The sequence below is a fragment of the Marmota monax genome, unplaced genomic scaffold, assembly GCF_021218885.2.
Source record: "Marmota monax isolate L192 unplaced genomic scaffold, Marmota_monax_Labrador192_F-V1.1 WCK01_AAM20220418_F8-fsc00061, whole genome shotgun sequence".
NCBI classification, from domain to species: Eukaryota; Metazoa; Chordata; class Mammalia; order Rodentia; family Sciuridae; genus Marmota; species Marmota monax.
The window spans coordinates 17,757,422-17,769,747 of record NW_026695230.1 but is presented as its reverse complement, the minus strand read 5'-3'; the positions used below and the strand labels follow the sequence as shown (position 1 = coordinate 17,769,747).

General features: G+C 36.4%; 2 protein-coding genes across 2 annotated transcripts; one reads left to right on the top strand and one right to left on the bottom strand.

The window, feature by feature from the left end:
- Positions 1-476: 476 nt before the first annotated feature.
- Positions 477-1,415, bottom strand: LOC124088525 (olfactory receptor 5P80-like). Its single transcript, XM_046438209.1, has one exon. The coding sequence runs from the start codon at positions 1,413-1,415 to the stop codon at positions 477-479; it is 939 nt and encodes a 312-aa protein (XP_046294165.1).
- A 3,724-nt stretch (positions 1,416-5,139) lies between these two features.
- On the top strand, positions 5,140-10,992 carry LOC124088522 (olfactory receptor 5P4). The gene is made up of 2 exons (XM_046438205.2): positions 5,140-5,166; positions 10,054-10,992. Exon 2 carries the CDS (start codon positions 10,054-10,056, stop codon positions 10,990-10,992), a length of 939 nt encoding a protein of 312 aa, XP_046294161.1. The 5' UTR covers positions 5,140-5,166.
- The last annotated feature ends 1,334 nt before the right edge of the window (positions 10,993-12,326 follow it).

The window sequence follows — 12,326 nt, the reverse complement described above, 5'->3', positions numbered from 1 at the left end:
GCCTACACTCAAAGAACACAGAACTTGTGTGCAAATATTTTTACTTATAGGTACAATAGGTAAAGGGGAATAAAAGGAAGGGAGGAGGTTTGAGAATAGGAAGACAGTAGAATGGATCAGACATAACCTTCTTGCATGCATATATGAATACACCACCAGTGAAACTCCACATTATGTGCAACTGCAAGAATAGGATCCTAATTAGAATAACTTATACTCCGTGTATGTTTAATATGTCAAAATACACTCTGCTATCATGTATATCTAAAAAGAACAAAATTTTAAAAAGAAATGGTAGAAAGAGAAAGGATAAAGCAAGCTTATTTGACTAGATGTTCCCGTATTATTAAATTCACATTTTTTTACACAGAAAATTATCTTAAGAATGGGACAATGAAATTTATGGGTCTAGAATTCTTTAAACATACACATAATTTTCTTAGTATATTGTTCTTTCACTTTTCAAGTCAAATTTTTCAGGACCCCCAATGAGTTCTAGTCATCAATTTTCTCATAGCCTCTTTAACCTCCTTGTTTCTGAGACTGTAGATGAGGGGATTCAGCATAGGGATCACCACCGTGTAGAACACAGACACCACCTTGTTCTGGTCAGTGGAGTAGCTGGACTTGGGCATCACATAAATGAAGGTAATGGTCCCATAGAACAGAGTGACCGCAGTGAGGTGGGAGGTGCAGGTGGAGAAGGCCTTGTGGCGCCCCTCAGTTGAGCGCATCCTCAGGATTGAGAAAAGGATGTAGACATAAGAGACAGCAATGACAATCACAGTGACCACAATGATGGAGCCTGAAGAGATGGCTGGAATTATTTCTGAAGTAAAATCATGAGAACAAGAAAGCTTTAAAAGTGGTGAATAGTCACAGAAAAAATGATTGACTTTATTGGGTCCACAGAAAGACAGACTTAGTAAACAGCCAGTAAATGTCCAAGCATTCACACATCCACCTAGGTAGGAAGCCCCCACTAAGAGCATGCAGACTCCAGGGGACATGTGGGTGGAGTAGAGCAGGGGCAAGCAGATGGCCACGTAGCGATCGTAGGCCATGGCAGCCAGCAGGAAGCACTCAGCTGTCCCAAAAGTCACCACAGAACAGAGTTGAGCTACACAACCAGCCACAGAAATAAACGTTCCCTTCCTAAGGAAGCCTGTGAGCATGACAGGTGTGACTGATGAGGAGTACCCAATGTCTACAAAGGCCAAATGACAGAGGAAAAGGTACATTGGGGTATGTAGTTGAGAGCTGCCTCTGATTAACATGATTATGGTAACATTGCCCACTAAGGTGACAACATAAATTCCTACAAACACAACAAAAAAAATGGTACAAATTATAGCATTCTCTGTCAACCCCAAAATAATGAACTCTGTCACCATTGTGCAGTTTCCAGTCCCCATTTATATTGGGAATGGTCCCCACTGAAAGAAAAACAAGTAGCTGTTAGAGTGGAATAAAATAGTATCCTTTGCATACTTACTTTTACAATCATTGTATAATGTAAATTCCCAAAACATAAATACTCATTTGCAAATTTGGGGGAAAATATTTTCATATAATACCTCATGCAAAACTTGATAAAACAAATGCTCATCAATTCATGGCCAGGAATATGCACAACCCCCCTACTCCCCACCTTTTTTAAACACACTCAAATCACTTGTGGGTCATATTGTTAGTTCAGATGTTCTGTGAAGGATAAAGGTGAACCAGAATAGAACAACTATTTTTCTTTTCTTTCCAGAAATCAGTTGATTTCAAGAAATCACTGGCCTCGATACCCATGTGCTCAGCCAGCCACATTATTACCTTTCAATTATTAACAAAGATCCTTAAATCCTGTATATGTAACATAACTGATAAATGACTATTATCATGAACACAATACACTTATGTGTCTAAACTTCAAAGTGCTACTGTCCTTATCTTTGTATGGAAGATAAGAAGGAATTTTGCCAAAGCTGAACAAAGTTTAGCCTTTTAAGGAAAATACCAGTAGTTTATTTTGGTGTCATTATGGCACAGAAGCAACATGTTAGGCAGAAATGCCTTGAGCTTTGGAGCCTTACAGCCTTGGGATCTGGCTCCAGCTTTGTCACTGACAATTTATGGAATCTTAGACAATTTATATAAACTATTCAACACCCATCATTACTTTGTTTTTTTAAAAAACATACCTCACAGGATTCTTATTTTTAATAAGACGATATATGTAATAATAACAAGCACTGATAATAGAAATATGGGTATGAGCAAAAAATAGTACCTTAAAATTACCAATTCTTAACTTCTAATATATAAATGAGAAACAAACCTTTCTGTATCAATAGAAAGGGAACACTATTACCTGTAGATGTATGTACCTCAACAATAAGGACAACTAACAAAGAATTTTCAATGTAAAGCAAGGCTATATTTATGAGAAGTTAGATCTTTTGGGATATAACCTCTTGAGTACAATTACTAGTGTGTGAAAATTCATTAGGATGATGAAAATTGCAGATGCACATTCCAATATAAAATGATTGTCTAATATTAATGGATTTTTTTCTGTGCATTAGACTTTTTTATATGAAAAATTCTGATGGATTACTAAAACCATTCTAATTATACTTACAAGGGTAAGCAAAAGTACAGTGTCCTAGACACAATTTCAATTCAATATAGAAATCTTTCTAGAAGAATTAAGTGCTTATGAGATTTTTGTATTTCTAGATGGTTTTACCTTTGCTTTTTAATTGAACTCTTTATTTTAAAATAATTGGACAGTCACATACAATTGTAAGAAATAATAACAATTCAGAGATCCTATATTCCTTTTACCCAATAATAACATATTGTAAAATTATTATGCAATATTCCAACCAGTATATTGACAGTGATACCATCAAGATGTAGAATATTTACATCACCATAAGGATCACCCATGTTACCTTTTATAACCCAATGACTTTCCTTCCATCCTCATCTTCTCCTTAACTTCTGGCAACAGCTAATATGTTCTCATTTCTATCATTTTATTATTTCAAAACTTTTTCATTATATAATACCCTGTTAGTTAGGCATCTAGTTCATTTTTCTTTTAACAATTTTTTCCTTAAAATTTTTGCACTATACTTATACTACTATACCTTTTCTTTACTGTTGTAATTTTCCCAGTGATAACTCTTGGCAACCATTTACTTTCAACCTTCTTCTCCTGCCGCAGTCTGGCTGGGCACAATCAGGAGCCACTTGTCAAAAGAAACTAACTTTATTTTTAGAACCACACACGCCAAACAAAACAGCCTCTCAGGAAAAACCCTCAGAGCCCCAACTGCCACCACCGGCTTCCCACAAGCCTCTCTCTCCCACACAAGCCTCTCTCCACCTCCCCCAATCCTCCTGCTCTTGAGGCCGATTGGCTGGGTCACGTGGGCGGAGCCCAAAAAGTCCCCCAATGAGCAGCTCCGCAGTCTGAAAGGGCAGGGAAACAGCCCAATGAGCATCACCGCAGAGGAGCCAATCAGCTAGATGTTGCTGGGGCCGCTGTGAGCCAATCATCAGCCGGCAGCTGGAAGTTTGCTGGCAGCTGGAAGTTTGCTGGGAGCCCTTCGGCTGTGGCTCTAAACATTCTCCCAACTCCAGCCTAACTTCAAGTGGTCCTTTCTCCCATTTTTTTCCTTATAGGTTGTTGAGAAGATACATAACCTATTCCTACTATACTAAGATTATATTTGATAAAATACTCTGGGCAAAATTATAAATGTATATAGTATCTGTCTCACATGAATTCTTCTTTCTGATAAGAATGCAAGATAAGGGAAGTGATATCAGTAAGATGGTGCTAGGGATTGAACCTGGGGGTACTCTACCACTGAATGCATCTTCAACCATTTTTATTTTTTATTTTGAGACAGAGTCTCATTAAGTTGCCCAGGCTGGTCTCAAACTTATTTTCCTCCTGCTTCATCCTCCAGAATCACTGGGATTACAGGCATAAGCCCTCACACCTGGCAAGTGTAGAGTTTTCTGTATAATTAAGATTACCAGCCTAAAATAGTTATAAGATATTTTATAAACCTCATGATAATTGCAAAGAAAACACCTATGAAGACATAAAAAAGAGAAAGGAATCAAAGAATGTTACTATGAAAAAAATCAACAAATCATGAAGGAAGACAGTAGAACAGGAAAAGATGGACAAAAGAACCATGAAAGAGTCAGAAAATAATTAACAAAGTGGCACTAGTAAGTCCTTACCTATCAATAATTACTTTAAACATAAATGGACAAAAATCCATAGTCAAAAGATAAATATTCATCCAAAAATCTGTCAGAATTAATAAAGGAATTCAACAAAGTTGTATGATCAAAAACAAAAATATCAGCTGCTTTTCTATACGTTAACAATGGACTATTTGAAAAGAAATTAAGAAATAATTCTATTCTAAAATAATCCAAAAGAGTAAAATGCATAGGAATAAACTAAGGAAAGAAAAGATCTGTACCCTGACACCTGCAAAACATTGGTGAATGTAATGGTAGAAAGTATAACCAAATGAAAAGGCATCTGTGTTCATGGATTGGAAGACTTAATATTGTTAAAATGTTCACATTACTCAAAGCAATTTATAGAATAAAGACAATCCTTATCAAATCCCAATTATATTCTTGCCATAAGTGAAAAAATTAATCCTAAAATTCATATGGAACCACAAAGACACCAAATAGCCAAAACAATCTTGAGAAAAAGGAACAAAGCTGAAGCATCATACTTTCAAAATACCTTTACAATATTGAAACAGTATGATACTGGCATAAAGATAGACATATGATCAGAAGAATAGATAGGAATTTCATATATAAACCTTACAGGCATGCTCAAATGATATGTAAGTGCCATGACTACATAATGGAGAATGGAAATTCTCCTCAACAAATGGTACTGGGAAATTAAATAAGTGAATATAAATAGATCAAATTAGACCTCTATCTTATACCATTTGCAAAACTAAATTCAAAATGGGTAAAGACTTAATGTAAGATTGGAAACTATAAAATTTCTAAAACAAAACATAGGGGGCAGCTTCACGACATTGCTCTGGGCAATGATTTCTTGAAAATTGACCCAAAGCACAGGCAACGAAAGCAAAGATAGACAAAAGGACTGTGTCAAACTAAAAAGCTCCTGCTCAGCAAAGAAAACAATCATCAGAGTGAAAAGGCATTCTATGGAATGAGAAAATATTTGCATTTCCTGTTAAAGATTTAATTTCCAAAACATATAAGGAAAACATTTTTAACTCAATAACGAAAAAAACCCTAATAACCCAATTAAAAATGAACTAAGAAGACATATAAATATCCACATATTTATATCTCTTCCAAAGAAGACAAAAATAGCCACTGGATAATTAAAAGATGCTCAATGTCACTTGTCATTACTTGAATGTAAATCAAAGCCAAAATTAGATATTGTCTCATGCTTGCATAAATGGCTATTATTTTTAAAAAAGACAAGAAGTGTTTTCATGGATATGGGGAATTTAGAGTCCTTGTACACCATTGGTGGGAATGCAAAATGGTACAGTCCCCCCAAGGAATACAGTATAAGAGTTCCTTTAAAAATTAAGAATAAAACACTGTATGATCCAGAAACATGTCTTCTGACTATTTGTCCAAAATAATTGAAATCAGTATTTTCTGGATTCAATTAATCCATGTTCATTGCAGCACTGTTCAAAATAGCTAAGATGTAAAAACCAATTAAATCCCCTTCGAAAGATGAATGGATAAAGAAAATGTGGCATATATATACAGTGGAATTTTATTCAGCTTAAAAGAAAAGGAAATTCTGCAATATGCAACTTCAATGTCCTTTAAGATATTATGCAAAATGAAATAAACCAGTCACAGAAGGACAGGTGCTACATGATTCCACTTAAATAAAGTATCTAAAATAGTCAAATTAACCGACTCAAAGAATAGAAATGTGGGTCCAGCACCTGAGGGTGGGGGACATGGGGAGTTACTCATCCATAGGTACAAACTTTGAGTTAAACAAGATGAATAATTTTGTCACATACTCTACCACAGAGCTACACCCTTGACTCTTGAGTAAAGATAGAGATGTCAGTTACTATTTTAATTGGCCATAGCATAGATTAAAAAAAATGATTTAACATCAATTCAACAAATGTCTATTTTATGCCTCCTGTATTTCTAGTACTGGACCATTAAATATGGATACAAAAACAGTCATAGAGACTGTATCTTCACACCAGGGAAAGAGGAAGTTTTTAAAAGGATTTTTAAAGGAAAGGTAGTAGTAGTAGTCAAGAGTTGTGAACAAAATGTTAGTGGAAAGACAGGGATGAAAGAAATTTAATTCTCCCAGATGTGATCTGGATGTTTTTATGGAATCATTGGCTACCTATTTGTGTCACTCATCAGTCACAGTCATGTTAGGTAGGAGATAGGGCACGGGAAGGAACAGAAAAAGCAGAAGGGAGGTTGCCACATTTCACCTGAAGCCCAGCCTCTGAGGCAAAACTGGGTCATTGTGAGGTTAAAGGGAAGAAGTTAGATGATCACAAAGAGGAATTCAAGCCCCTGAAGGGAAAGCCCTTTATATGCAATAGCCAAGGGACTGACCTAAATTTAACTCTTTGCTTGTCAACATATCTTTAGCATTTCAATTTGTTCCTCTTTTATGTATTTTCCAGGGGAAGGGGGGCAGGCAGAAACTTACCATTTTACAGTGTAAAAGAAATTGTGTCAGGTTCAGCTGTCAATCAAGGTGCCATTCAACCCCAAATCCACACAGGGGAGAAGTGGAGAGCTAGCACATACCGATAAAAGCAATCTCCACTGCGTTGAGCTACTTCACAGCTCGGCCCACTCCCAGTACACTCCCAGATTATACTTTTGCTTTCAATAAACCCTTCTTCGCTAACCTCTGCTGTCTGGCTCAATTCTTTGGTAGAAAGGCCAAGAACCTGGACAGTCATGTTTTCTTAAAACCTAAATGAACTGTCTTTCTAGGACACATGGAACCTCACATGTCCATTTCCTAATTTGTTGAAGTCGAGATGTTTGAGCTGCTAGAACCTCCAAATGTAGATCATCAGGCTTAGCCTTTTTCCAAAAAAGAATTTCTTACGGACTCTCCAATTCAGAATAAAAGGAACCTGACTTTTAACCTAGTGAATATTGTGTTATGTAGCCATAATTAAAGAACACCACAAGCTAATGGTGGTGATGACAAGTGAACAGGCAATGCAGAAACTATATATGTCAGAGTCTTAAAAAATGTTAGTGTAACCTTTATTGTTCTATTTGAAACCACACACAATAGTGGACCAGAGTAGATAACAGACAGAGAAAGAGAGAGTTATTATGTCTACCAGCAATCGGTGTAATGCATATCATGTCTAGGACAAATTATAAAATGTGGGAAATAACTAGATATGGTGGCACAGCCCTGTAATCCCAGTGACTCAGGAGACAGGAGAATTGCAAGTGCAAGACCAGCAATTTATCCAGGCCCTCAGCAACTTAGTGAGACCCTGTCTCAAAATGAAAAATAAAAAGGACTTAGGATGTAGCTCAATGGTAAAGCATCCCTGGGTTAAATCCCTACTATAAAAAAAGTAGATATATATTATTTTTAAAGTTTATGTCACTTCTATGAAAATAATATTGCAATTCTATTGGATGCATCTTTGTAAACCAAACCCAAATTATCTCTAAGTGTAGGTGGCATGCATACCTGGGCCACTGAATATGGCCACATTTCAGCAGTGCCACAAACTGCTGCAAGTATATTAGTCATTTTAATCTAAAAATCAACTTAAATTATAGCAAAATGTTGTGATTTATTTTTTCACATCATTTAATTAAAAATAAATGAAACCCCTGAGTATTTAGAAAATATTTCACTCAGACTTTTACATAATCATGTACACATTTTAGTTCTCTGTCCCAGTAGGTGAGTACATTTAATTCTCTCTCCAGTGGATTGTCTGTGTAATTTTACAAAACAAGTGCAGTAATTAATTCATAACTTCAAGTGAAGTAAGTAATTTGGGGCAATATCCCAAATGACCAAAATGACACTTAAATATGGCTTTGCTATACAGCAACAATTCCTTGGAGCCTCTCCCCACTGTTTCAGTAGATGTTTAACCAGTTTATACTTCTTATTTTTTTAACAACATAGAAATATTTCATTATCCTGTACGTTCCAGAAATAACAAATTACTGTTTCAAAGAAACTGTTAGAAATTGAGGACCTATTTGTTATTCCTCTACTTTGAAAACAGGGCTTGGTGTTTTATCTACATCATATAAATTAACACAAGAATCACATGAGGTATGTATCTCCTTTTTTACAGATAAGAAAACAGAAAATCAAGAAATTCTTATGATTTTTCTCATGATTCCATATACTATAAGAAGTAGAGTTAGAAATGCCAGGTTTTCATGGCCCCAAAGTCCATGATATTTCTACACATCACTAAACTAAGAGCTGGCCTTCCCATGAACATTTATTTGTAGATTATGTTATTAAAATCAGTGTTGTAAATATCCATTTATATATTTCTTGTGCACATAGGGATTAGACTTGCTCTATGGTACACAAGCAGGAATCTAATATCTGGCACCATAATCCAACTTTAGAAATATGTGTGTCTTTTATGCACCTATTTCTTTAAAAATATATTTCTGGTTTGAGTCTTTGTCTAGATAAAAAAGAATCTGAGAATTCTGACACATAATCCTATGTGATGTTGATTGTATACAATTTGACAGAATCTTTGGCTCAGAGCATGGTTACTGATAGTTACATATGCATTTTTAAAAAATATTCTTTCGGGGCTGAGGCTGGGGCTCAGCAGTAGAGCACTCGTCTAGCATGTGCAAAACCCTGGGTTTGATCCTCAGCACCACATAAAAATAAATAAAATACAGGTATTGTGTCCAACTACAACTAAAAAAACTTTTTAAAAAATTATTCTTCAAATAGGGGTTTTTGAAGGAAAATCAAATTATTCTAAAGAATATGCTGGTCTTTAGATTAGAGTCTTGGAAAAGGATGAACGTGACTAGCATTCGCCCCTGTCTTTGCTCATGTGCTATATTTTGAACAAGGGGACCATTATTCTGAAATGCTAATTAATCTTTCTTTCAATGTAATTTTCTCGCTTTCCTAGCTAGCTACAACACCCTTACCTCCCCTCCTCCTGCTTGTGTCAAGTGCCCTCACTATTTATTTCCATACAATTGCTTAGTGGAACTGGCAAAACTAAAAATAACCTAATGCAAGTCACCAAGTATTTCTATTTACTTATAATGCTAGTCCATAATGTCAGCTAGACTGTTATTGCTTCACACAATCCCATAAGCATAAAAAGGTATGATAAAGAAATAATCCTAGGACACATTATCAAACATCTCAAAACAGTACTAAAAATTCTGTTTGGCCTTTCCATCTTGAATATAGACACGAGCCAGCTCTTGGTATTGATTATTATAATTAACAGTATGATTATTATTCCAGGAAAGTGAGAAAGTCAGAAAGAAAGAGATATCCAAGTCAATTCTATCTTTATTGGCCCAGTAAGCTGCATAAATAGAGAGAGCATTTACTAAATAGATAACATAGAGCAGAGGTACATTGGGATGGGAATGGAAAAACTAAAAGCTGGCCTTCCCATGAACATTTAAGTTATTTATAGTTTATGTTATTACCATCAGTGTTGTAAACACCCATTTATATATTTCTTGTGCACATAGGGATTAGACTTGCTCTATGGTGCACAAGTAGAGATCTAATATCTAGGTTCTAAGGTAATTGAGTTTTAAATTTTAATATTTCATAGAATTTGAAAAGAAAACTTGTGTACCCAAAGTATTCTATAAGTAAAACAAAATTTGCCATTTTAAAAAACTTAACTGCAAGTTTATATTTAGGTGCACACATTAATCATGGGTTATTTCAGCCAGTTAAACTGCCTCTGGTTCTGGTTTTGGTAGGCACCATTAAATGGAGAGATGGAGACTGAAAACAATACGGCAGTGACAGAGTTCATCATTTTGGGATTAACAGACAATCGCACACTATGTGCCATCCTCTTTGTGGTTTTCCTAGCAGTGTATGCAGTGACCATAGTGGGGAATATCAGCATAATCCTGTTAATCCGAAGCAGCCCGCAGCTTCACACCCCAATGTACCTCTTCCTCAGCCATTTGGCCTTTGTGGACATAGGATATTCCACGTCAGTTACACCAATAATGCTCATCAGTTTCTTAAGAGAAAAAACTACTATCCCTCTCATGGGCTGCATAGCCCAGCTCGGCTCAGATGTCACTTTTGGGACGACAGAATGCTTTCTCCTGGCCACCATGGCCTATGACCGATATGTAGCCATCTGTTCTCCCCTGCTCTACTCCACCCAGATGTCCCCACTGGTCTGCTTCCTTCTATTGGGGGCATCCTACCTAGGTGGTTGCATGAATGCATCATCATTTACAGGCTGTTTGATGAACCTGTCCTTCTGTGGCCCAAATAAAATCAACCACTTTTTCTGTGACCTCTTCCCACTCCTGAAGCTTTCTTGTGGCCATGTTTACATCGCTGAGATTTCTCCTGCCATCTCTTCTGCCTCTGTTCTGATAAGCACATTGTTTACCATAATTGTGTCCTACATATACATCCTCCACTCCATCGTGAAGATGCGCTCCACCGAGGGAAGGAACAAGGCTTTCTCTACCTGCACTTCTCACCTCACTGCAGTCACTCTGTTTTATGGGACAGTTTTGTTTGTGTATGTAATGCCCAAGTCAAGCTATTCAGCTGGTCAGGTCAAAGTGGCCTCTGTGATCTACACAGTGGTGATCCCCATGTTGAATCCTCTCATCTATAGTCTGAGGAACAAGGAAGTGAAAGAGGCCATGAGAAAATTGATGGCTAGAACACATTGGTTTTCTTGAATTAAATCAGATATAAATCCATAAATAATAAAATCAATGATTTGGGGGACATTTGTGCTTGATATTTTAATGATATTTATCATTAACTTAATTACTTCATGTCAGCGAACTGCTCCTTGTCAATATAGAAAGCCAATGTTTACTTCCATTTTTTGAAGTTAAATGTGTCATTTACATGATCAGCTGCTGGATTCAAAAGAAATGCAGATTTTACAAGGTAAGCACACTTCAGAATATAGTTGCTAACTTAAAATCTTTCCTATTTATCAATTACAGAGTCCTATTTAAACAGAGACATTTCAAAGATCAAATTTATTGAAAATTTTATCTTGTAAAATAACATTTGGGAAAGAAATGCCCAGTTAGATGTGTAATAATCAGCAACATTGACAAGTCAAGTAGTTCAGGTTACTTCCTTTAAGGTCCTTCCTAGCTATGAGCAATGTATATTTACATCTTTGGAAACAGTGATGTTGATGTCTCAGAAAAAAAAAAATTTTCCTTTTAATTAAACCAAAGCAAAAATTAATGATTCTGCTCTTGGTCCTTATGAGAATCATCTCAGATAGCACAGAAGAAACTAAAATGAATTTCAGCTGAGGTTTATTATTAATTGAAGTCTTCATAGATAAGTTCTAGAACAGAACTTTGGAAGCAGACATTTCATTGGACTATCCTGAGTAATAGCTAATATACAGAAAATTATGGTTCAAGCCAAAAAATATATTTGCCATGTACTTCTGTATCTCTCAAGGGGTATCCAGTGTCACTACTTCTCCTACTGCGCTTTGCAAAACTGCTCAAGATGTAGTCTGGTTAGGGCAATTGCCTCTAAATTGATTCCCTGCCTCATGTGTTAACTTCTTCCGCAATAATTTCTGATTCATATTTAAGATGATGAATTTTTTATTAGTAGTATAGCAATTATGTTGGACAAATCCTGAGACAGTGTGAAGGGACCATTTCACAAGCCGACCTCCCATTCCTGGGTTCTTCACTGACCAGATCAAGGGATAGTGCCTCTTCTTCAGCCTAAAAGCCATTGGTCCTATTTCCCCATCTATGCTTGTTTACTTGCATCTTTATGGACCCATAATCCTCCTCAGTGCAAAACTTCTGGAGCTAAAGACACCACAGACATGGCCCTAGGCAAACAGAGAGCTCTCAAGGCATGAATTCAGTCTGGTTTCGGACGGGCCGTCTTAGTGTTGTGGTGGGAACCTGCACTCAGCTGGTTGAAGTTTTTCACAGGCTGCTTCCAGCTGTCCTCTTCACCTTGTCCTCCACACCTGGCCCTTCAACAGGGTTCATTCTTACCCTATCTCCCCACCTCC

Bases quoted from the DNA above. Each gene is read 5' to 3' on its own strand.
- LOC124088525 (XM_046438209.1), bottom strand. From the start codon at position 1,415: ATGGGGACTGGAAACTGCACAATGGTGACAGAGTTCATTATTTTGGGG.
- LOC124088522 (XM_046438205.2), top strand. From the start codon at position 10,054: ATGGAGACTGAAAACAATACGGCAGTGACAGAGTTCATCATTTTGGGA.